The sequence below is a fragment of the Temnothorax americanus genome, unplaced genomic scaffold (assembly GCF_048541705.1).
Source record: "Temnothorax americanus isolate GAGA-0224 unplaced genomic scaffold, ASM4854170v1 Scaffold3, whole genome shotgun sequence".
NCBI lineage: Eukaryota > Metazoa > Arthropoda > Insecta > Hymenoptera > Formicidae > Temnothorax > Temnothorax americanus.
In genome coordinates, this window is record NW_027509442.1 from 5,936,676 (window position 1) to 5,964,024 (window position 27,349).

Below are 27,349 nucleotides of genomic sequence, written 5' to 3' on the forward strand. Positions count from 1 at the left end.
GACAATAAGAACAGATGAATACGAGCTTGTATTTGTGAAGAGGAGACATTTTGATTTGGGACAACAAACTGATAATCAAGAGCAAGACGTTCCATGAATAATATTTTGTACTATGCTGCTAATAACATTATGAAGATCAAGAGGGTAAGTGTCACGCGATCTAAACAGTATGTAACGGGTGTTTACGTATTACAAAGTTCTTTTGTTCCAATTTGAAACGCGCTACATAAGATATCTAAAAGTATCTTTAGGAAAAAGTATCTCGGATCAAAAATCAATCGAATGACAAAAGAAATCTAATTTGTTCTTTATAATTCTTTAATCTAAGCTACTTGTACTTTTATCTCTCCACTTTTTCTTTTTGATATATATATATATATATATATATATATTTTATTTTAAATGTAGAAATTACAAAAGCGCAGCCACAAATAACCAGATTTTATATGACAAACTTGCTAATCTCAAAAAATTTCTTGATTGTCCTTTGACAACTTTTTTCGACAGTAAAATATTGCTTTTTTACAATACCCATAATTTATTTTAATTGTTATTTCGTAATTTATTAACAGAAATACGCAATAATAAATCTTGTGTAAATTGATGTGAGAAAAGTTTAGCACATTAATATCTTACCATTAGGCACACACACACACACACACACACACTTTTTTTTATATATATAAAATAAATAATATATTTTTTAATGTCTTAATTCTATATTTTCTAGTCTCTTTTATTTTCGCTAATAAACCGAGATTAAAATTAATCTGCAGAAAAATGGACAAAAATTGCTTACTGCTAAATTTCTAATTACAGAATTCATTAAATCTAATAAAATCCTTCTTTCTATAAATTAAACAAAACAAAATTAATAATTCTATCTAAAACAAAATGAAAGATCTAGATATTATTTCAAGTTAATCGCCGATTAAGTTAATCGGATGAGCTTGGTCGAAATCGCTTAAATATTCGTTTGCTTTTTCTTTTAATAACAGTAACGATATTAGCAATAATAATATAATAATAATGCAATACCATATATATATTTTTTAATTACCTTTTTTATATCACGATAAAGCAATGAAAGATATAATAATTGCGATAATAGAACAACCCTGCGAATATTGATCATATCGTACACCGCGATCGTCATTTGAATCTTTGGCGTGTCATAAATCATAATCCAAATTCCAGTTTCCTGATAAGCTACAACAACTTTTCGATTTGAACGATGATCGACAAATTTCTAAGTTAAATGAAAACATTATGGATATAACACTTTATAAAATTCTGCTCACATAAGCGTACAATTACACACGTACAGTTTGTATTCTCTGCGCTCCGCATTCATATATCAAGAGGAAAGTATATTTTTACGCAAAATATTCAATAAGGTTATTTTAATAATATTCTGTTTACATTCCCACATGTTTTGCATTCTATTATATCCTGCATGTCTGATTCATTTTATAAGAGCAACAAATTTTGTGACATATTTTTTTAAATCTTGTTCTAAAATAGCAAAATTTAGTTTTAAGAAAAACAACTTTTTTCAATCTTACTCGTTATTTTTTCATGTTCGTCTTAATTATACATTATAACTTTGTAAGAAATTTAATTAACAATTTTGATTCTCCGCTGGAGATGGATGAGAGGACAGAAATTTGATTTACTTTATAAGAACGATGCTTCTTTGCAGCATGATTTTCTTTAATTCATCCTAAAACAATTCAATTTGTTATTAAATCAATAATTTATCTTTATCTGTTTTATTTCGTTCTTTATCTTTACTTTAGTCATGCATTATAACTTATAACTTTGTAATATTTTAAGAAAGATAGCTTTTTAATATAATCAACTAACATAATTGATCCTCTGCTACTAGATGGATAAGGACAAGAATAATGAACAACTTTCCCGTATCACTATTGATTCATCCATCCAAGATGAGGTCAGCGAGATTGATTTTGATGCAACGCGTACATCCTCGGTTGCATCCATCGTAACCCATGAGGGATATTCCTCATCGGCTCTACGAGCCATCTCCGATATCGAGCATCGTTATCAATTGATTGGCAATATCAGTGTTATCAATCAATTGTAGGCAGTATTTATTTAAAAAATATTTACTAATCTCTCTTTCATTGGAATTTTTCTAAAATGGAAAGAGATCATTTGCGATCTAATTTTATATATGAATAACTTGTAAAGAGATTCTTTTAGATGATTGATTAAAAACATTTTAATTGACGATCTTCTTATAAAGAATGTGTAACGAATATTTATCTAATTTCAAAACAGGTTTATGTTACACAGCTATATCCATTCGAAATAAGTTGCAAAGTGAACAGTTTGCAGGGAAGTTAATCAAGACGTGCTTTGCATCTGCTACACGGAAACTTACGACTTTTTGGCGGCAGGACTGTCGGACGGGACCTTAAGGTTCTACAAAGTTAGCTCGGGGGAGAACACGCTGGTGCTGAGCGACGCGGAGATGATGCAGAATCCGGCTCCGGTGACTGCTGTAAAGCATCGACCTGTGCACAGATCACACCCGATTACTCGTACCGTGATAGCGACGTGTTAGTACTTTACATCTTTCACTTCTTGGGTTAATTGTTACATAATACGTTACATTTATTACAATTATTATATAATTACATAATAAGTTACTATTTACATTTTGAGGATGATTTAATTGTAAGTTCACCTTCGAAAAGATTTTGTTAAAGCAAGACAGATATTAATTTATATCTAGAAACGAGATTTTCGAAAGAAAATCTTAAAATATTGATCTGATATACTGTATGATACATTGAGATAGACCAATACATAGTACTTTTTATCTTTTTGAAGATAGAATAATACTGCACAGAATATATAAATAGGCAAAACTAAATAATAAAGAAAACTCTTCACACTATGGGTGCGTTCGGGAAGACGCTATTAGTGCTATTTGCTTATTTTATCCTTGTTTTACACCTGATGAGCGATAAAGATAGAATGATGCAATAGCGCTAATAGCGCGCTTCCCGAACGCAGCCTATCCATTCGTGATGTTTAAAGGCGATAAAAAATATAATAATACCTTTAAATTTTATTTTATTCTTGTCTTTAATCTTTAATTGTTTTATTCTTGTTTTATCGATGCTTATATCGAAGGCCTTATAAAATTATGGAAAAAAGATGTTAATATTGAATGTAGCATTATAGTAAGCTATAGTCTTACATCGTTAAAAAATTGTTAAAAGATTGAAATTATAATCGTAAAGTTTTGAATCCGTTTATTAAAATGATATTTTTATAAGTAAACATTATTCATGCAGATGCCAACGGCTGCGTTAAATGCTGGCATTATCCAACCGCGCAATGCCTCTACACAATACGGGAGAGACGGCAAACGCTTGGTCTAGCTTATCATCCTACACTACCGAAGTTCGTCACTGTCGGAGACGATACGAATCTATACTTGTACGACGAGGAAACAAAGACGCGGGAAAGAGTGTTTCGCGGAAGGTGATTATCTCGAAAAGAAATATTCTCTAGTTAGTGGAAGCTTCTCTAGAGAGAAATACTGCCGTAATAAAAGTTGAGATTCTACAAACTCTATAAAGCATCCTATAATTTTCAAACGCAGTGACGCGCCGGATGTCATGGATGGTCATAAATCCAGGGTCTTCAGCGCCTGCTTCAACCCCAAATCCGTGCACGAGCTGATAAGCGCTGGCTGGGACGACACCATCCAGTTCTGGGATACCAGACAAGCTCATTCCCTTCGGTTCATATCGGGTGTACATATGTGCGCGGACGGGCTAGACATCAGTAGAAATGGGAAAGAGGTACGTTTTGAACTTGTATTTCATGCCTATATAGCTGAAGAATCGACAGATCCATGCCGGATTGAACGCCAAATATTATATGTTAATAAATCTAAGAACATATACCTATATATAAACAATTACAGCCTAATTGCGACAGCTTATTAAATTTTGTAATATCACATTTGCTTGAGGAACGCGTATACTTTTATATAAGAATTTTTTGCAGCGTTTTTAACTAACGGATTTCTCTTGAATAACAGATTCTTACTTGTGCCTGGCAGAAGAACAATCCTTTACAATTGTGGGACTACGGTAGCGGCAGATTGATTATCACTTTGGAACCGGACAGTTATTCCTCTTTATTATACGTTGGAAAGTACGTAACAAATATGTATATCGCATGCGGTGGCTGCGACACTGATCTCTTCAGAATTGTCGATTTACGATCTCATTCTGTAAGTCTGACAGAATTTATTATTTAATCAGTATTAAATAACATATGGCATATATACATATATTAACATTTTGGAAAAATAATATCATGTCAGATATTATTAATAACTTAATTTATAAAAAAATCTTCGTTATAAGTTTCTCTATTATAATTATAATAATCATTTATGTAATTCAAAGACAAATGATATTTGAATTAAATATTTCAGTTAAAGACAAATGGACTTTGAGTTAATTAAAACGTTTCTGAATACAATTGAGAAAATTTTGAGATTTAATTTAAATGCAAAATTGCCCGGTTTGTCCGTGTACACCCTTGCTTTATAAAATAATCATTTTTATAGGAAATTGGTTGTTCTTATTTCAAGATAATCTAACAATATACGATCTTTGTTCCTACAGACTATAGCCATGATCAAATACTTCAAGGGCGGTGTATATAGTTTGGATGTCGGCCCATTAGAATCAAAGTACAGTACACGGATTCTTCCAAAGCTCGCTTTTTGCGCCGGGACAACAATTTTCGAAGTAGACGCCCAGCCTAGTTGATTGATTTGTGACATATATATCTTTGATATGCAATTTACGGAATTATTTTATGCTTCAAAGCTTGAAAAATATATATATTTACTTTGCATGTACTTTCCAAAATGTAGCTGACTTACATACATACACGTTTGTAAATATCTGTCGATATAAGATTTTGATAAGACAATTCGTTTAATATCTATCGTTATCGTAAAAAGACGGTACTCTAAAAAATTTTACATAGCGTGATATTGTTTCATATTCTGTATAACAATGCACGTTAAGTTGACGTGTTTTAATTTTTCTCTCTTTATAACTATAAAAAAATTAGGTCAAAATATGATATCGCTGTGGTGTATATAACGTGCTGTTAGAGATGAAATAAAATAACAAGAGAGAGAAAGATGATAATGAATGCTAAATAAGTCGATTATTTTCGTTGTCTCCCGTGGAGGTCTTTCCCGAAAGGAATGACACGCGCACTCAAGCAATAAACAATGTATTTTATTTAATACAAACTATAGTACAAAATTTATACAGAACAACGTACGGTTTTTATCATCATTTCTCATATGACAGCAAGTTCTCGTATCGAGCGAACGCACACACTTAAGCAAGACTTAAGAGACGAGGGGGCGGATTGGAAACGGGTCGAAGGATTGGGGGGGAAGGGGGCATGACAGGGGGTCAGGGGACAATCACTAAAACTGAGCACATCGATTTGTGACAATACAAACTTACTTGACACGAGCAAATCCATCGGTTGACAAGCGACACGGTGTAGAAAAAGATTGCTCGCGCACAAACACGGTGAGAGAGCAGAAAGCGCATCGCATATTTTTTTTCTCTTTTTCTTTTCTTCAGTACTCGCGCCGTAGACGACACGTCCTGTTTCGTAATACTTTTGCGGCGGTGATCGGACATCCGATCCACACGTCGGATTCCACGGGGGAATCACTGTGAATATCTCGTGCACTCAAGTATACTCCGAACTCGACGATTACGCTGGGCAACATTCGAGACTTCGAAACTTCGCTTCGTGGCAACTCCCGCGCTTAAAAAGAGGGGGACGAGTCACCTCCGGCTGCGAGACATCGTAGAGAAAGAAAAAACAGATCCTCCTCCTCCTAAAATCGCATCCAATTGTACTTAATCGTATAAGTAGATAATAGTTAATCTCTAGGTGCGATCCAACAGACTATTCGGGAAACTACTACTGTTCCAGGACAACTCTCGCCCGTATCTACAATCTAAACGATCAACGAGCCTAATTTTGGTTTGAGAAACGTGTTTGTAATAAAATATATTTATACACGATAATTGCGACGCGCTCGCGAAGCGCCTCTTAGCAGCGGTCGCATTCGTCAGAGTACATCAGAGTATAAAATTGGTCGTCAATTTGCGCGGTGAATTGGGTTTTCCTTCGTTTTTTTTTTACCCGTCTAACTAAATCCCGCGACGCGGTTTACAAAATTAACGATGAATCGGTGATATGTGTTTAAAAAAATATTGACACTTAGATACAATGTGCTCCAGGTCGATCGGTGGAGAAGTTTACAGTACATGCATGCACCCGTGAGGATCAACATATCCATTCCTTGCTATTTCATCATATCCTCTCGACTCGTGGGAGTCAATAGCGGGACTTCCTGATGCACTATCATCGCTGCATCGTCAGCCGTTGAAAAGCGTTACACGATCAACCGATCTGAATTAATCGAGATAAAGACAATCTATAGTAGTAGGAGTACAAAGAGCAAGTTAACAATAATGAGTAAGAGAGGTACCTAATTCGCGAGAACAACGGTTTCGTTTCAGCCTAAACAGGCTCTCCTGGATCACAAACGTTAGAGATGCAATCCGTATATCCTAAATGTGAGGCGGCGCAGATCTCAAGCTCGATGAAATCTAATAAGATCTGATTCATTAAAATTGAAATTGCTGTTGCGGCATCTATCACACATTCCTGGGTAAGAGACAGTACAACGTACAACACTAAATTATTACTTTACAATTTAAGAGAAATCTAATCCACATCTGTTACAACGTTACTACTCTCGACTGACTAATTTTGCACTAACTTTCACGCTTCGTGCAAAATATGGCCGTTGACGAAAAAGATCGGGAAGAATCACTTTCGGGGTTTCGGAAACGAATTAGAAGCTCGTGAATTTCGGTACCCCCTTTTCCGTACGCACTCACGCTTCCAAAAAAACAGTCGCTCAACAGAAAACACACTTCGCTACATCGTGTTCTCGCACACTGTACATCATTCTACATCACATTATCATCTATAAATTACTCATAGTGTGGCTTAACATTACATTATCTCGAGGTCTCGTCACACAATAACTTTTTTTTCCCGTTACACGTTACGACAAAATCGACAAATTCGCTTCGAAGATCGGAGATTTATCGTCTCACGCGGTAATATCGTATTCGACGAAAAAAAAAATAAGAAAAGATCAAGAAAGCGAAACAGAAGAAAGGTCAGCGTGTGTCCGAGGCTCAGACCTTACATTCACAGCCTGACTGAGCACTCGGTTCCTTTTCTTTTTCTTTTCCCTCCTTTTTGCTCTTCGCGTTAAGTCACCCGCGCGACATATCGTATCACTTTTCCATACTTAACGCACGTTTGATTCCGAGCCCATTAACTTACGACGAAGTGACGTAGGATAACGACGCCAGCTATCCCTTCCTGAATTTACGTTGACCCCCTTCTCGACGCGCAGCCTCGTGATTGTTGCATTTCCAGCTTAAAATAATTGAACTAACGTCAAGCCAAGATACACGTTGACGAGAAGGAACATAAAGCGCCTGTTGTTTTTTCTGCAAGATTATCGTCTTATAAATAATAAGATACATTATCAAAATGACAAGATCGTTCCTCTCGACGAACAGGACGATGGTTGTACGAGCGATTGCAGCGATAATGACAAAGAGAACGAGAACGACGGAGAAAAAGGTTTCTACTCTTAGAACAACAGGCGCGACCGTCTTGGCTCCGAAAATCCAATCTTCATCGCCAACATAAAGAGATCACACGATTTCATCGTCACGGCGACGTACTCACGTGATCGCGCGAGTACTCTCGTCCGGATTGGATGCGCCGCGCTCGCGTTTGCGCTTAAGAATCCGCGAACGAGAACGAAGGTGCGTCGCCGCCGCGTTACATAGTGTTGTAGACGGGACTGCTGTGCCTAGGCCTGACCTGCAGCCTAGCGAGGGGATGAGTCCTGCCGTGCTGCTGTTGCTTCTTACTAGCTGCCTTCGCCACCACGCTAGCCATCACCACGCTGGGCGAGGGTACCGCCGGCGGCCTGCCGGGGGCCTCGGGCGCCTCGTTGAACAACGGCGCCGGGTGATTGTTGATCATGATCGGCGCCGATCGTCTCGAGAACTCTGGCGCGATCTTCGACTTCGCCGGCGGATGCACCTCCATGGCGTCCCAATCCTTGTCTTTGTGCGCACGCAACTGCACGTCCGAGCTCTTCCTGGACTCCGGCCTGGCGACCTCGTACTTCCCTACCAACACCCTAACGGAGAGATCCTCCGCGTTGTCCTGCGACGACGGTGGCGTTGTCTCGCTCCTCCTGCCGTGCTTGCTGTCTTTGGTTTCGCCAACGCTGGACGACGACTGAATCTTGGACTCGTTGTGCGGGATCACCGGCGACGAGGGAAGACTCCTGATCTTCACGTCCCTCTTCGGCCGCGCGGTCAGCGACGCATTCTCGCCCTCACACGCATTTTCGGGACTCCTCTCCAGCTTCGTCGACTTCGCCTCGAACTCCTTCTTCAGATTCTTAACTATACCGGACGTGCTACGCGGACATTCTGCTTCCGGCGAGTCATCTACGGAGAGACAGCGCTTGCTGAACACGGATTTGTTGCAGAGATTTTCCAAAACCATTTTGTGGTGTTTCACGGAAGGGCACTGGGTAGTATTGACGACGCACGGACTGGACGTCTCGCTTTCCGATCTGCAGGACCTCAGAGACAGCGGCAGATCGGACTCGGAGGACAAGGAGGACGGCGCGGGGGCGCTCGTGGATAGTCGTCCGATCTGGCGCATGGACATAAGGGAGATGTCGATGCTGCCTACCGGACTCGGCGAGTCCCTATTTGTTTCTACTTTAAGATTATGTTCCTGAGTGGGCGACGAGTCCCTTCTTCGCGGCGTCGGCGACGGCATGTGATGCAACAGCATCGGATTGTACGTCTCGACCGCAGCCGCGTCTACCTCGGTAGCCAGCCTGTCGCTCTTGTCGTCCGCGGTCGTCGAGCTCTGCGTGCACACGCGCTTCACCTCGCCCGCGGTTGTGACCTCCTCAAGTTTCTGTTTAGTGCGCTTCACCGTGCCCGGATGCCACGGTATCTCCTCCTTGTCGTACGGAAACAGACCGCTGGAACCGAGCAGATCGGACGGCCGCATATCGTAAGAGCCCCAGGAACTGTTCCTCGACGGCAAGGTGGCCCACGAGCTGTGCACCGAATTGTTGTCGAGGACCACCGCACTGTCGTAACTACTCCAGGAACTCTGCCGACTCGGAGATTCTCTTGTGACAGGCTCACCCCGTCTTTCCTCGCGATCAAACACTCGGTCCACCTGGGCACTGAACGGATCGCCGTCCTTCTTCACTTTCTTTCCTAGAACATCGTGACACGTCGATGACGACGCCGTCGTCGTCGTCGTCGTCGTGATCGACGTTGTAATTGTCGTATCCGCCGTCACACTCGCGGTACACTCATTCTCCACACTCACGCTTCTGTCAGTTTTATTGTCATCACACAAATCAGCACACGTTGCATCCGCGGACGCAGTCCAGACTAGACATTCACTATTATCGTTGATCTCGGTGGACTCCTGGCTCATCTCCTTTCTCCTCTCCCTCTGTTCCTCACTGGGATCCCAAATTTCCTTCCCGGAAGGAACGCTCGAGGCGGAAGCCGCGGTATCTCGCGCTTCTTGCGACTGCTCGCAATGCGAGTGACCGTTCTCGATCGGCTTCGCGTTATCCTCCGCAACCGAATTCTGAGACAGAGATCTCGCGTCCGTATCGGATCCCGGCGATGATGGTTTACTGCTGGCCGCTTCAAACTGATTGGTTAAATTGAGTACCAGACCCTTCCTCTTCTGTCCCTGAGTTTCTAACTTACTAATCCTATTCTTTACGCTAGGTGTGCCAGGGGTTGCGGCGGGTAGGTGCATTATTTTGTTCTGCGACACGCTATAAGATTGCCCATTGTCGCAGGGCATTAGAACATTGCGAGCCTCCTGTTCTATTGCCGGTTTTTGATTCGAGCCACGAAGAAGGTCCTCCCGTGTGACTTCCGTATTTCCTGCTTTATCGATACTTTCCAACGACTGCGACAAAGGAACTGAAACATTACAAGACAAGCCATGAAAATTTCCGCTGATATACCGATACTGATCAGAAATAAATTTTGTTAACTCGTTTAAATAAAAAATAAAATTTTACGTTTATACTTTCTATCATAGTGATATGATGTTAAAGATCCACTTAAATAGAGAAAAATTAACTTCAAGTTCCTTGAAGAATTTGTTTAAAGAAACGCAACCTGATTAGGAACGTCAGGATAGTAAAGCTATTGTACTTACCGGAAGGTAACATATTCTCAGCAACTTTGACATTCGGCGACCAACTCTTTGGTCTTTGGCTAGTTTTCTTCAACTCCGAACCTGAAACCTCCCGCATATTGTTTTCTATATTATCTGATTTCTCTTCCTTTTTTGATTGATCCTTCGCGGACGTGGGAGATTTCAGATTCGTGTCAGACTTAGATCTCTGGAGCTTCTCCTTGTTCTTCATCGCGTCCAGAATACCCTGGTACGTTTCTAGTTGTAGGAGGAAGCTGTTGTTAGGTTTGATGCAGTTACGCTTTTCCTTGACGTGTTTCCACGCCTGAGAAAAATCCCAGTTATAAGCCTTCATCGCGTAAGCTATCACCACGGAGGCAGAACGGGACACTCCCATCTTGCAGTGCACCAACACCTTAGAGCCCTCCATTTTGGCTTTAGTGATATACTTGAATGTGTTATCCCAGTGCTTCAGCAAGTCCGTCTTCTCATCGTCGTATACACGTACGTTCAAATACGTGAACATGCCCGGAAAGAAGTTATCAATTTCCCGAGTGACATTCAGGATGTGCCTTACACTGAAAGTAATACAAAAATAGATTAGAACTAAATTCTAAAAGTTACATTTAAATTAAATGTTAAGATATAATAACACGTTTTTCACTGTAGATACAACTTACGACATTATAATGTATACGATTTAAAGTTTTTCTCATTAAATATAAAAATCTGTCAAAATAATTATTTATGTCTCTTATACTTATTTAAAAATTCTACAAAATTTTAGAAGAACTCGATTCCAAATCGACCGCATTACTTTTTAAGTTATGAATGAATAAATTATCGAAAATATGTCACGCCAGCTCGAGACTGAATTGGGAATGGCGAGCAATAAAATTCACCCAACGTCAGAATACGTCAGAAATATCTCGCAATGAGACCAAACGCACCCATTTTTCTGGAGTTCCTCTAAATTGCTGGCGTTCCACTCGCTCCCGAGATAAACATGATCGAATATCTCGGTTGGCGCATCCATTTGCCCCAGTATGGTGAGCATCTCTTGGTCGATGAACGGTTTGAATTCCCCGAGATCCATGTCGAGATCTTCCTCAAGGCGACCTCTAATATACTTGGAAGTAACTTCATCAAGGTCGACTGACATCATGATCTCCTTCAACGTCGATCGAATCACGCGCTCGGTCTCTTCTCTCTCCCTGGGCCTATGTTACACAAACATAATGTATTGTATCTTGCGATAAATTAATCGAACAGGTAAAATCAGTTGGATGCATCCATAAACGACTGTTTATCACTAAACGGTCGCTATATTATATTTCTCTATTAAAATGATATAAAGTATATAAAGTAAAACGAATATAATTTTCCTAAATTGCAAGTATTATTCCATCAATTTATAATTACTGTACTTATATATAGATGCATCAATTTTCGTCATTACAATGTAAGATCCTAAAAGTGGCCTTATAAACGCAAACGAAAGGATCGAATTGGGACGTGGCGGAAGTTTTCGCATATATCAATCTCCCACGTGTACTCCGAGATTTCGTAACACTGGAATCTAACGATCAAAATGACCCAATACCTGAAAATGTTTAGCTCACTTCGAAAGGGAGGGCAGACGTAGAAACTGGAAATAATTGAAGGACAACTATGAAGTTATGCTCCACTTGTGCGCGCGGCCCAACGCGGCGTAGACAACCGGGAAAGACGCATCAACAAACCACCCAACCCTGGCACGGTACCAAGCTAAATTTGCGGTGGCCAGCTGTTTCTCGGGTCGGGTCTTATATACTTCGCGAATCGATTTTGCTCGAGAGGCGTGTAATTTGTATCGGGGGCATTAAAATCGAACTTCCACGAGATCATCCGACAAGAGGTCTTCTATCTTCCTAGAAGCGCTGGCATTCTGGATGCAGCCCGTATATAGTCCCAACGGAAAAATAAGACAGTACCGTGCAGTCGGACCGCATTCGGACAACCGTTTTGTCGACGGCACTTTCTACATCACTCTCGAAAAGATCATGATAAAAGCGATCGAACTCACTTGGTGCGTACGCTATCCGGTGACGGCGGTCTCTTGGACTCCAGATTGTCCATGGCATGCCACTCGTTGAGGCACGACCGATCGCTTTCGATCCGTTGCTCATAGTAGCTGACCCAGTCATGCGACAGTCCACCTAGAAAATAGTTTTGCTCGCGTGCCTTACCGGACACCTTGTGCAACGTCTGCAAGGCCGACCTGGAAAAGAAATACAAAAGATATTAGAAAAGGATATCAGAGGAAGCGAGGATAATCGGAGATACTGGAAAAAATTAAGATCACGTAACCAGTCGGGACTGGCCAAATGCGGCATAGAAGAAATAACTTCGTAGAAATTCTAATAATTTCCGAAGAAAATTAGTTGGCGAACTTTTATTACACCTAATATTTGCAACATATTCTTGCTCTTTATTCATTGCGACCTCGTTTTCTCCGAAAGATTACGTTTTCCTTTTTTTTGTGTTACGCCAGCGAAGTCACCGCCGCACCGCTGCAATTTCACAGTCACTTCGTGATACTTTGCAAGCGTGAAAAAGTAAATCGATCGGTGGCGATCTTCGGAAATCGACGAAAGTTACGATCTTCTGAGAAAACAAAGAAAGTAAATATACTTTCTAAACGTCGGCGGTTTAACAAGAAATATCTTTATGTTCTGGATTTTGTCGGACAACGAGAATCGATCTCCCGCTTCCGGAGGTGTACCCTTCGGAATTACCATAACTAGTAAACTTTCCCGCTCGCCCTGAAACCCATTCTGCGATCAACGCGTGGTTCCCACGGCGTAATGCTTGCTGCGTAAAGTACCGAGTAAAAAAAATATTGGCCAACGCTTGAGAATAGGGGCAACAACGTTTCGCTTTAAATCTCTTAAAATTGCGAGAAAGAGAAACGTCTCTCTCGTTAAAGACGAATTTAAATAAATTAGGTCTTAATATAAATTTTCAATACGATTATTGTGTTCTTGAAAAATGACATGAGTACGACTTCGGAAATGTTCTTAAAACATTTATGCAATTTTTATCAGCTTATTATTTGGACCAGCAACAAATTGAAGTAATTAAAGAATCGTGAAAGTACAACGCGATTGTTGATGCGTAATTTTCAGATTACAACTGATTTATTCTCAAATTTCATAAATTAATGTTATTATTTGGATTTGGATTATCGCAGATTTCAGTTACAGCTTTTAAATAGACGTTAAATAAGTGGCTCGCACATTTAGAAAATATATTTCACCGACACAGTTCACTGAACACCGTCAAAACACTCGTTAATTTGTTTTAATAAAACATATTTTCCAATATTCACAACGATGTAATAAAATACTAATAGATTCAAAAAATATGAAAATAAATATCACAATTAACTCCGATTATATGTATATTCCAAATTAATTATAAACTTAAAATACAAAAGAGAGTAATTAATAAACTTCAATAGTTCATGGCTCAATGCAGATATACTTTCGGAAAAAATATTTCTAAATACGTTTAAAAGTAGGCATCTCATTATCTCCTTTAAACTTGACTGCATTCACACTATCCGGTTTCCACTTCGGATTGATAAACCAGTTCATACAGTCAATCGTTTCTTATTCCATTTAAATGTAGAAAAGGATTTCCTAATTAACATTTTATCATGTTTATCCGATATTTCCTATAAAAATTCAAATATCTGTATAAATTATATTACATAAATCAATATATTCAGTACTCATTTATCATTCATCATCTATAACTCATTTATCATTCATATCATACCATTTAAATTTTCAATGGATTTTTATTCCCCAATCTTTCATTTATGCTTTCTCAAATGTAATAAACCAAGATTTCTCTAAGAACTTTCTCGCGTGATTTTTTAAATAGCGATATAGTCCTATCCTAAAAAAAGAGAGAAAGAACAGAGATTTCGATCCGTGATACCGTCTCCCACGTTTTGCCTACACACCTAATAACAATGTTACCAAAAAAGAATGCAATCACTGGATGGACTTTTCTCCGCGAACGTTATAACAAACTGTAGATATCATTCTCGAAGCATCAAAAGTAAATTTATTCACTTACAAAATCGTTCATCCCAATCGCGTGTGAATAGTGCATCTCAAATGCAGTAACTTATTTCTAAAAAGACGTGGTCCAGATTTAGATTCTAAATAATCAAATAAATAGGAAATGTTTTGCATACCGCTATTGTTGCAAATGTGGAGTGGGATTTTAATTGTGAAGCGATTCCTTTCGTTTGACTTTTTTTATGTGCACCGTTTAAAATAAGAAAAAAAACTAAAGTGAGAATTGGAGTACTATCTATTGAGATAAAACCCACCCCGCCTCTAGTCTTCATCAGCAATTCTTCATTCTTATTCTTCTGCTTCTTTTTCCCACTCATTTTACAGGAATCTTTTTCAAGATCAAAATTTATGGAATTTTCCTTTTTTCTTCCGGCTTGTTGTAACACGAGAATCCACTCGACAAATAATCTTGATAACCGTTTCGAGAAGCGAAGAAACTTGTGAGTTAGTAAAATAATTTTTTTTTTTTACTTTTTTATATGCACAGTTTAATGGGTTTAATGTAAGAAAAAACACTAAAGTATTACTGAGATAAAATCCACCTCGCCTTTCGTCATCATTAACCATTTTTTAATTCACGTTCTGCTGATTATTTCACAGGAATCTCTTTAAGATCGAAGTTAATGGAATTTCCCTTTTTCTCCGGCTTGCTATAACGCGAGAAACCACCTGACAAATACTTCTGACGACGCGCGACCGTCCCGAGAAATGAAGAAACCTCGAGCGTCGTTACCATCGGCGCTCGACCATGACAGCGCCGTCACATAAGAAGAAAGCGTGTGATCGAAGATACCCCTCTTCACTGCGGTGAAGAACTCGACGGTGTTCTCGGCGGAATCATCGGAACGTAAGCTTACGGGACGCCGATTAGCTTGGCTTCACGCACTCGGAGGTCTTGGTGCTTCTCGCAGCGCGGCGTCTTCGTGATCTTCGATCTACTCCCGCAATTGCAATGCCGGTCTTTTGTTTCTTTCAAAAAACGGACCGCGATAACAAGCTCAATCGCGCACACGCGTTGGATGTATAGCAACGAATACATAATTTTGTTAAAAATATAAGATGAATTGAATCATAAATAACATTCGGCGCAGATAAAATATTATACTTGTTTAAAACTTTTGCTTAAACAAATCGGTATTTTATCAATTATATAATTATGTTAACGACAGAAAACAATGATAGCTTTTACTTTTTCCTTAAATAATAAGACATAAAATATTCTTTTAACTTTCAGAATTGCTCATTATGATATGATTGTATTCGTAACACGAAAAATATTTATAATTTTTATACAGGTACCCGAACCCCTCCGAGATGATTCATTTTTAATCGAAGAAACTACAGGCATTTTTCTACTCTGTAATTCGTTTCCTGATATTACAAAAGAACGAAATAAAACTTTAGTTGAGAAAGATACTCGAGTAAGTTATGGCGAGAATTTACACTTCTAGCGGTTCTCTATGCGAGTTTCCTTCCGCGAGCGCGCAGAAGAATACGTTAAAGACTGCCGTAGAAATCAAAGCCATAAAGTTCCAAGGATTCCAACGTCCAGGAAGTCCATTGGCTCCTGATGGGCTTCGCGGGTTGCTACCAAGAAAACTGGTATAGGCTCGTCGCTGGAACCGCTAAGGACGCACAATGAACGCTAATACTCGATAGTGATTCTCGATAACAACGGGATTCAACAAAGACGTTGTGTGCGTACGTGATAACGATAACCGTCGTCCTATTTGACAGCCCAGCTTGACGGACGTTACCATCTTTCCTTATATGCTTCATTTGCTACATACTCTTCCAGGAGAAAGAATTCTTGGTGGAATGGCACGCGAAGCGTCAAACGTAGCGAAACAAACGTGATAACATAGCGACAGTAAGTCGATTGTAAAAAATAACAGTTTTTATTTAAATTTTATAGTAATTTTTATAATAATGTTAAGATTTTTATAAAATTTAAATAAAAATGTAAACAAACATTCCCCAAATATTCATTAAAAATTTTATTCGGGTTTTATTACTTTGCCTATGACAGACACAAGCGGATGGAAATATCAATTTTATAGATAATTTAATATTCTTAAAAAAAAGGAAAAAAAATCTTTTACATTAGTCGAAATTAAGCAGGACATGAAATTGCAACAGAGAATAACGATAACTTTTCTAAATATATGTTGGAGATATACCCAGTAATGGAGGAAGAAGCAATCGAAGAATGAAAATGTGACCTTTCACATATGCCAAAATAACGGCAAGAAGAATCGTAGTGAGTAGGTACGTTATATAAAGTAGGTATCTCCATTTTACGAATCAATTCTTTTTACAGACTTGATTATCGTGTATAATCGCGTGAACAATCGACATAACTCGAAGGTGAGCTTCTTTTTGTAGTGAACATCCGTGTCTGATGATTTCCGCACGTTCGCGAATAACGTATACGAGACGTCATTCATCAACCAAGGAAATCAAGAAAAACGCGTATCCTAGACATTGTGCATTTCCTGCCAATATCCGATTGACCTTCTCCTAGTAAAAATTTAATATAAAATTATCTTTTGTATAACTTTCGATTTTCAGCATTAAGTAAATATTATAGGTAAATCCTATTAGAATTTATTTAAAGATCAAAAATATTATTTGATTTTCTTTAATTTTCTTTAAATTTTCTTTAATTTCTTTTAAATAAGACCAAATTTATAGCTAAAAATCTATTGATGGTTATAGACATTTAAACTTGTCGAATTCTTGAACTTTATAGACACCAGACAAAGTGCGTGATATCCGCGGACATTCCGTGTGTCTTCCGCTTCCGTGAAACGATCACCAATAAAGTTCTATCAAGTTCTATCGACTGCAAACCGAAAGACATACCGAAATTTACGTTCAGTCAAACATGAAGAATAATATTTTTTTCTTCATCTCGCCTCGTTGCATCAAGACTTGCTTAGGTTTTGATCAGCAATTTATTCGCAGACAATAATGGAATACGCCTCGGTCTTTTTTCATTTTATCTGCTCCACCGATCGCGAAGCCGCGTTATTAAGAGACCTCATGGGCAACATCTTGGCCTTTTGATGCCTTGACCTTAGTTAGGTAGCCGTGCTACGAAGTAATGAACTTCGTTTCTAAGTTCTGCCAGTGGTTCAAGCAAAACAGATAATAGCCTTGCCTCGCAATTTCTTAACCCTTTGAAGGGCAGATTAATTTCGTTAAGGGTCGGCGGTACCTGCGTCAGGCGCTTTGGGTTACGACCTCGGGAACGATGAAATTCGCACGTTGCAGTTTTTGAACACGCTTATACTTATATAGATACTTATTCCGTGTTGAAACAATTAGATAATTTATATAAATATTTACTTACAAATTAAAACGAGATAGATGCAAAATGGACAGAGAAGAATACGACTCTAAAAAATATAATTGAATTGTTACATTATGGTATTTTATCTTATAAAATATTTGGAGTCTAGTAAAATGTTAATTATTTTTTATTCTGTGCATCAAACAAAATAAAAATTTTAAATCAATATTTCTCAAAAATAAATCTTTTTGTTGTAATGGTTTCGATTGTAAGACTTGTCCATATAAACTTCCTTTCTTTTACATTCATAATTCAACATTCCAAGAAAACAGTGTTATTAAAAATCTTTGGTAGTTAACCCTTAAAAATAATGCAATTTAAAGCGTGTAAAAAAGAAGATGTTGCTCGAGATGTGTCATTAGATTTTTATTTGGCCGCGTCTAGAATTTAATTGATTCGCCAAGAAGCTTAATGCAATTTTTTCGCGACGAGTGTTTGGAGAATGCGCGCCACTTTCTCAAGCATAACAAACATCGCGCAAGAAACAGTTTTACTTCCGCGCCGACTCGGCAACGATTAGATAAGACCGCTTCCGTTTTCTTGGCGGTGCGTAGGAAATCCCAGAGAGTCTTGCCACTCGTAAGAAGTGCGTGTGCATCAGCTTTTACGCGTCAATTAGACGGCTAGAAAAATTTTACGCAACAAGCGATGATCATCATCGACGGGAGCCTCGGTATACTATAATTAAACATTTACGTAATAGCCATCTTCGGAATCGAGCAGGAGAACCAATAAAAGCGACGGGTTAACGTACTGAAAATAAACGACCTGAATTTTTCAAGGAGAGTCCTGTGTTTATCACGAATATACAGATTTTTTTGCATCGTTACATAATTTAATTAAAAGATATTTTATATTTAACTTCCAAATCGTAAAAGATAATATATGTCTTGGGGATTGGTACTATAAAGATCTGGATTAGAAAAATTGACGTTTCATTATACCCGTGTTAAAACATATGATATTCCAAATTAGAGGCAAATAATATCTTGAAATCACTTTGATGATAAATTCACAATTCACATTTTATCACTTCGGACGCATTCTAATGAGCAGTCGAGATGAATCTCACAATAACGGAGGCGTGTCGAGAATGCATTTACTTTATACTTGCTGTTTACACACTAGAAACTACACGTTTGTGATTAATATACTTCTTCTTATATACTTCGCAACAATACTCTCCACTTATATTGCCTTCAAAATACCTTACGCACACACATCTTACGTCTGCTGTTATGTAAATATTGCACTGTTACTACGTATTCGGAATTCGAGATTGGTACTTTTCACATTCCTCGGAAATATGATCGAGAGTTCTCGTCTGACCTAAGGCCGCGAGAGCTTTTGCGTGACCACCCGGCGAGAACAACAGCGGGAGACGGACTGACAAGCCGCTAGGCATGACATCGTTAATTGTAATGAGTCGCGTCATCGGCGGAACATAAATGGAACGCCTGGTGAAACGAGCTGTTACGGGCCGATCGTGGCGTGTGGCTCCGAATCCCAGCTGATGTCATCTCCAACACGCATCGATTAACACTCAACTGACCGATCTCAATCATATTACGATCTACTAGGAAAATCGTAATTAAAAAGAGTGAGTCTCGGAGAGCATAAAATCGACGAAATTTAACACCGGTTTGCTGATGAGCTCATTGCTTTTAATATAATTCTTTTATCTAATAATAAACCCTTACCGCGCGGGTACACATTCAAGGAGAAAGAAAAAATATGCATGCACGTATCTCGGTACGGCATGGCATATGGAAGAGATTGAAAAAAGAGAAAGAAACACTTAATCATTGAAATGCCTGAGGTGCACGCTCATCTAGTTACGCCATGGGCCAAAAAAGACCATTACATCTCCTGTCCGCAACTTGTCATCGCGAAAATCACAGAGTAACATACAGTCAATTATACGAGATGAATATTAATTGCGTACGAGAGACATGTATATACGTGCGCTTCATATTCTGCAGTCGTGCAAAAACGGTTTTGCAAATATACGCAGCAGCTTTTTAAAATACAGTGGCGGTGTCGAAATCAACGATTTATTGTCATTTTGAACTAATATTGGTTAAATCAGTTTCTTGAGAAACTGGAGGAATCGAACGACTTGAAAATTTGGAAAACACAATATTTGTGTCTCTTTCATCTTAAATTTTGAAATAAAATTGTTTCCTGGTAGAATTCGATACACATTTTCGAGCAAGAGAGAATTTCAAAAACAGTTCTTAAATAAAAGTCCACTTATATACATTAGCAGATATAATTAATCAAATTTTTTAGCCATCTGTCCATCACTTTATATCCATCACTTTAATCGACAGATATTTCCTGCAATTTTCACAGGAATAATGTTATATAGAGAATATCGGATATCAGCGTGTTTCCTCTCGCACTGACCTTGCCTGAGTTATTTTTGTCAAGGCTATAGAATCGCCCCTACGGGGACTCAACGGACATGTCTCGTCTCTTTCGTACAAATATGTGACACCCTGTGCTATAAGCCCCCCTTTCGAGAATTTGCAAGGCCGCACGTTCCGATTTGGAACAAAACCGGCTGGATCCGCTCGCAAAAACGTGCTGTCTCTGGTCGACCGCATCCATCAACAAATACTTTTGTCTTATTCCGCCTCGTCATCTTAGCCAGAAACGAGAATTTTCTTAATCCTGATAAATATTTAAACGTAAAAATATATAAAGCCATTTTTATATCTACTAATTATATTAATTTTATTTGCATACTTTAACATACAGACTAATTAAATTAATAATTTTGCAATAATGCGCAAATGTGGTTAAATTTAGTTTTAAGAACTCAATACTCAAATACTCATACTTGTAAAAAATATGCATAAAAACAATGCACAAAAACATTAAATCCTTAAGGATTTATAATATCCATATAAATTTATACGTGACTATAAATAATCACTTTCAATTTCGAGTTGAAAAACATTGCAAAATTAAGATATTTCTTCGACATTTTACCGATTATTATATGGCACGTCATTAGTTTTATATATATTAACTGGTTTGATTTTGTTTTGTAAAACTTTGCTGTCATTGACACATTAAAAGCAAGACACCAGCAATTTTCAGACGCAAGATCTTAATAGGCTTCATTTCTGCACGCAGTACATAAAATCTTAATAAAAAAGAGAGCTGGTTGTCAAATGATACAACGGGAGCGACATTGGAGAACGGAACAATGGAAGGAACCTGCATGGTTATCCCGCCATCGCGAAACGCAGATGCAACTCCTTGCCGAAGCAGTCGAGATGCACCTGCTACTTTTCCCTCCGCGTTCAACCAGTCCTCAAAGGCAGCCAATAAATTATTTAGAACCGTTGCGAGCAGGATACAAAGAGTTTTCCTACTTATTCTCTTTACAAACGAAGTATAGATCGCTACAAACAGGGTGCTTCACTTTGAAGAACTTAATGCAATTTACGATTGAAACATGATGAAAATAAATCAATCGATAAAAAATATCTTGCTTTGCGCAAATCATTTCTTATAAATATCAATTGCGAGTTTTAAAAAGATGTATTTTTGTAAAAGAGGACTTGACCTGTTTTCGTTAATTTCCATAAAAAATAATAGTAACATCAGAAAATAAAGTACTTATTTATAAACATGTAAATATGTAAACTAATAGAAATAAAAATAAAACAATCGTTAAAAAAAATTAGATATTTCTTCGCATCTCACTACGTCGAACTCTCACTGAAAATAATGTTTCCAGTAATAAGTGTATAGTGAGAGCTGTTTCGATATAGCGAGAGCCAGATGATATTCTAGCCTAAGTGATAAGTTGCGTAATGACGTTAAGAAAGCGCAAGAAGTTCATTCTTGATCGCGCTTTCGATGAACTCTTTACCTACGGCGTATAAAATGCGCTCCTTAAATGCGCGTGTTGGGAAGCGTTAAGGAAGAATCTTGCTTTACGCACTTCGCAGTGCCTGCACGCGAAGATAAATTGCGCGCTTTAAGCGGAATATAGACTTAATATCGCGATAATGATTGATTCCCTTGGAATTTTACCGTGGTCTAGGATAGAGACCGTTGCCAAGGAGAAGACGATTCATCACGTTCGCCTGTATGTTAAACTCGTTTAGCACGAGAAGCACTCGCTTGCCAAACCGTATCTGACGTTGCTGATTAATGAGACACTCTGCGAGTCGCGTCGCGCGACTCAGATAACAATAGGTAACGGAAGAGTTTATTGCTGAATATCGATTCTAGAAAAGAATCACGCGTCGCGTGTTAAGTAATTATAAATAAAGCCAACATCATCGGACAGGCACTCTACCGTAGCGTACTATCGTATATCTAAACGGAACACACACAGGACGGATGTTGCACACTTCTCTGTAAGTCGCTTTGGTTGAATTCGCGACAAGAAACTCGTCGAAATCATTCTTAAACAGATACGTGAAGATTACTCCCACATTTAAAAGAGGACCAGCCGTTTCCAACCGTTTGTAAGTCAGAAACCATGCACAGATATATTTCCGTAGAGAGAAAGCTGAGAGTCGATTAGGGAACGCATAAAGAAATCGCAGTTCCATCGCATCGTGTGTACAAGAAGTACACGAACGAACGTCAATATCGTTCGAACGACGACTAAAAGTCAGTCCTCCCGAACGTGATTGCGTCGTAAAGCGGTTCGAGAACGGCATTATCTGCATCCGCGGGGAATGAAGAAAGTGCATCGCGAGGTGTCGTAAAGAGAGAATGATTATTCGCTCGGCTTCTGTTACGGGCTCATTATTCCTATTTTGCGGCCGGGATGGCCCCCGCGCGATGGATCTTTACGGCCGGCGCGCAAAAGTGGAACAATAGTCGCGGAAATCAGCATGTGGGGTCCTCCACGCTCGAGATCTACGCGCGGGGCTATCGCGAAAGCTGTCGGCGACGGCAACGGCAACGGCGAATCCATTTCGGTATTGTCGGCTTGCGCTATTTACGATGCCGGATAGCCGTAGACATTTCGTTGTGGAAGCGAGACCGCGATCGACCGCGATTGTCCCGCGCAAATAAGGCGCTCCGCGCGCGCGCGCACTTGAAGAATATACCGATCCGGTCTGCGAGCCGGATCGCGCGGCAGAAATTGGAAAGCGAGTCGGCGATCGAGATCATCAATAGGCAACGATAGCTGCAACACTAAATAAACGGCGTTGAAAAGTACTTTTGCTCATTTTATTGATGAGCCAAGATAATTTATAAATTATGATTGAAGGGTCGATAACCTAAAATAATAATAAGATACTAAATACATCAATAAGATAATAAAAAGATACTTTGAAAAAAATATTTGATAGTCTCAGTGCACATTTTTTAGAATCCGTAATGAGAAATAAACAATACATATCATATAAATGTATCCTTTGTCTTTCAGATCGAAAATATATTCATATAATGAGAAAGGGAGATCTTGCAATTTAGTAAAAGACGCGTGAATATGGTTGAAGAAAATTATTACTTATTATTAATAAAACAAAAACGGCGAGTTTTCGTCTTTCAACCAAAAAAGATTCTTTACACTGTTATGAATTTTACAAACATTTGCCGTAGGTCTCCAATTCTCGGAGAACATTTTGAACGATTCTGAGCACGCACGATCCTGAACACGCCTTGATAATAACTTCGACCTGAATGCACACATTCCCAACACGTTCTCTCATATATATAGATATATCTTAAAACCAGGCGTATCAAGCGTCCATTTTTGAGATAGAAACGTTTACATATATTTTATATATTTATATGTATGTATACGTGTGTATATACTTACGTGTTTCCATATCAAAAACGCTTAATGCACATAGTTTTACTAATTTTGTAATAAGAACCAAATAATAATTATATAGAAATCGAGAAGTTATTTGAATGCCTCGCACATTTGCATTTTTACTCTTGATATATATTCGCGCACCGATTTCATCGCGATACGTTTAATTACGTTCTTAATCGCGATAACTGTACTTAAACGATATGTATCTGGATATCGGCAGTAACTTGTATCTCACTCTTATCGACCTCTCAATTATCCTTTGCCGGGAAAGTTAATTAGCCGTTGCAACTTCTTCATGGCATTTTTCATTGTTGCAAGCGTTCGAAGAGCACGATAATAAGAAAGCTAAGATCTAAAATAATAATTCATTTCACAAGTATCGAGTATCGATACTCATACTGTAATATGTAATTCTCTTTCTCATTTTTTCGTAGACAGAAATTTACTGATCTTATGTTTCTGTTTGCTTGGATTTTAAATCTATAATAGAAAACTAATATATGTATATATAAATTCAAAATCCAACAAATCAAAAGATTTTTCCTGGTTGACGGATATTTTTCTCTATGCAAATTTATTATTCTGATTAATATATTATCATATACAATATTTTTCGAGTTTATATATATATATATATATATATATATATATATATATATTCAATTAAATTATATCCTACTAAAAATTAAATTATGCTCATCGCGGATAATCCTTTTCGTTGCATTTTATTTTCGACATTAAATATCTCAGTAATTAAAATTGACAGAGAAACAAAGTCAATTTATGTATTCCCAACACCTGATTCACGAAGATCAATTAATTTACAGCAACAAATAACTGCATTTAAGTACTCCTAGAAATTATCGCTATAGAAAGAAATGACACTGAGGAACATAACATTTTTTTTAGTGTAATTTATTTTACGTTTTTATATCAAGCTGCTGGTTAGGGTGTGTCCATGACTCGCGAAAAATTAATTCAGCAACTTATAATTTAATCGATTCGAACGTATTTGTCGCGATCGTTTTCCTCGATTTTGCCCGTGCAAAAATATTCCGTCGCGTCTGCCCGACCTGTTCTCCAGGTGGCGGCGACAACTGTGAAAGGAATGGAAACGATTATGCTGCCCGACGTGTATACGGGAGCGCGGCGAGAACAACCGCGGGGTGACATCAACGGATACCTGGTTAAGGCGTTAACCACCGCGCGCACCGGCCGATCGCCGATAAGGATCTCACCGACACCCGTGCATGTCGATACTCCGCATGCAGTCTCCTATAAATACCGGATCCTACGCACCGAACCGTGAAGAACAATTAAATGGCGAGTCGCGCGTTATTGTACTTTTGGTTTTCATCGACCAGCCGCTGCGTATCGAGTCGCGACTATTCTGCCGACCGCGAGTCAAGACCGACAACGCGCGTTAAACCCATTAGGACTTGCAATTCCACCAGAATTCCTCGTAATATTGCGCTCTTTCAATTTGCAGAGCGCCGAGATGCAGCCAAAAGGGAGATCTGGCTACAGTTTGCGTTACGGCAAATGATGCGCTATATTCACAATTCAAATTTCAAGAGAATTTTTACAGTAATTTACGTGCATGAGCATGTACAAGAGAAAAATTAAGAATAAAAAGTTCGCTTTGTGTCTTTATTCTTTCTTGAAGCTTGATTACAATTAGTGCGAATATATACACTGTTGAATTTATAGTGTTAAATTATACGTATACTCAATTTGAGTGATATATTTTTAACCATTCTTAGGTCATTTTTAACCATAAGTCGCCACTACTCCTACTCAATATGTCATTAATTTAAATAAAACAATGTTAATTTAACTAAGCCAATAGAGTTAAAATATTACTATTTTGTGTTAAAATAATAAATTTCGACACATGGTAGTTGAAAGTAACAAAATTTTATTTAACCCAAGATACTGGTTTAAATTTCAATCTTTAATATTTAACAGTGTATATAATATTACGGTATTCTGAAAATAATAAGTACACGTTCGTTCGTATTATACGTTCATTAGAGCAATTATCAGTAAATCGTTTATCGATTTCCCCTGATATCGGGTCGAACGAACGGTTTAAAACGAGTTTTAAAAAGCCGCTAAAACAAGAAGCGTAATACAAGACTGCTCGCGGCTAAGCTTTCCCAAGCTAGATCGACTTCTAGCGACCGTACTTAGCGGAGGATGTACGGTGACATCTCTCTACCTTCGGGCGAAGACTACCAGTATAATGGAATAACGGTCAGCTTTCCAACCGGAACCAATCTTGTTGAGTGACTCTTTGTCGCCGCCTTGTCTTTCAACGTTTAGAATGAGTCAACGGATAACCGAAAAAGATAAGCCGGCTTATAAAACTAAAGACAAATTACTCTCGCGAAAACATGTTATCGCAGAGAGTGACAGCAACTTACAAATTTACTTAATAAAATCTCTTAATGGAAACCAAACGAAACAGTGATACATCGTAAATCAATTGGAATTAACATCATAGCCATTTTCTCATTAATTTTGCGATCTTCGTAAAACATTTATCTCCTATCCAATTCTTTTTCAAATAAAATTTTTTCAAGTTAATTTCTCTAATAATCCTATATAACTAAATCTCAGGCAGCTTGTTCTAATAGTTATTTTATAATATTATAAATATCTTCTCTTTTATATAATAAACACTAACAACAGACAGAAAATAAACAGTAAAAAGATAAAATATATTGAAGTAGAAAATGATTGAGAAATGGTAGAAAAGAACAATGGGCGTTACATATATGGAGACGTTAATACAATTGATTGCGCGCGGGGTTCTCATCATTATATCGTCAATATCAAAGCGTTATCACGGTTATGCAACGAAAGAGACGCAATAAATTACGCGTATCGCGCATCCATTCAGTTTTATCAGTTCCGAAAGTTATTCCCCCTATCCCTCAGCACGCGCCCCTTCGAAGGGAACACGATATGGCAGAGAAAACAAAGCAGCGACACAATAGACGGAGCCGAGACTTGGAGAGATGGCGGAAGTTCGTGATGATAGTCGCTTCGAAAGCTATCTCGCGTCGACGACAGACGTGAGGTAGATAGGAATAGAACTGATATACATTCGCAAATTAACATGTGAAGGAGCAGAGTTCTCGTTTAAAACCGGACAATTTTTAAGATGCCGAGATATCGATAGCCAAGCCTGACGCTGTCATTTTGCAGCTTCTTCTGAAATAAAGTAACACCTGATGCTATTCTACTTTTGTCGTATTCCATCAGAAATCTATGACGTCGAGCTGCAGTAATGAAACCGAGGGAGGTGTAAGGTTTGATGACGAGATAACATGGGAACTCGAGTCCGCCTCTATTATCTGGGGAACACGGCCGTCAACTGGCACGGACGGGAGAATCAAGTTATCGCTCGTCCGCCTGTGCGCACGACAGACGAATTCCATTAAACACCATATCACGGCTTTGTAAAACGTGTGCCCTGCAAACATGCGTGCGAACGCGCATACGAATACGCGGTCTGCAACTGAAATGCAAGCAGCAACGAGTGCGGTAACGAGATCTATTCGATTAATCCGCCGAGCGTTACTTCAAATCGTACGAAAGCGGCGAGAGAAAAAAAACTGTCGGAATTTTTGCAAAATAAATTAG

General features: G+C 38.4%; 2 protein-coding genes across 8 annotated transcripts in view; one reads left to right on the forward strand and one right to left on the reverse strand.

Annotated features, from left to right (window-relative positions):
- Window positions 1-4: 4 nt before the first annotated feature.
- On the forward strand, window positions 5-17,105 carry LOC143900197 (striatin homolog). 3 transcript variants are annotated; one of them, XM_077411260.1, is made up of 8 exons: window positions 6-144; window positions 1,198-1,397; window positions 1,889-2,103; window positions 2,362-2,585; window positions 3,330-3,519; window positions 3,641-3,842; window positions 4,085-4,279; window positions 4,680-5,213. In XM_077411260.1, the coding sequence occupies exons 3-8, from the start codon at window positions 1,889-1,891 to the stop codon at window positions 4,824-4,826; spliced, it is 1,173 nt and encodes a 390-aa protein (XP_077267386.1). In that variant the 5' UTR covers window positions 6-144; window positions 1,198-1,397; the 3' UTR covers window positions 4,827-5,213. The 3 variants fall into 3 exon arrangements, with proteins under 3 accessions (XP_077267388.1, XP_077267385.1, XP_077267386.1); XM_077411262.1 differs by lacking the exons at window positions 1,198-1,397; window positions 4,680-5,213 and adding an exon at window positions 15,138-17,105 and having other exon boundaries at window positions 5-144; XM_077411259.1 differs by lacking the exon at window positions 1,198-1,397 and having other exon boundaries at window positions 5-144.
- Ssh (Protein phosphatase Slingshot) overlaps window positions 5,289-27,349 on the reverse strand; it is a 111,757-nt gene continuing 89,696 nt past the window's right edge. For all 5 annotated transcript variants that reach the window (XM_077411246.1, XM_077411244.1, XM_077411243.1 and 2 more), the window contains 4 exons: window positions 12,470-12,664; window positions 11,355-11,624; window positions 10,426-10,982; window positions 5,289-10,184 (listed from right to left, as the gene is read on the reverse strand). In XM_077411246.1, the coding sequence (XP_077267372.1) occupies window positions 7,975-10,184; window positions 10,426-10,982; window positions 11,355-11,624; window positions 12,470-12,664 (3,232 nt within the window). In that variant the 3' untranslated portion in view covers window positions 5,289-7,974. The remainder of the gene's footprint in view (window positions 10,185-10,425; window positions 10,983-11,354; window positions 11,625-12,469; window positions 12,665-27,349) is intronic.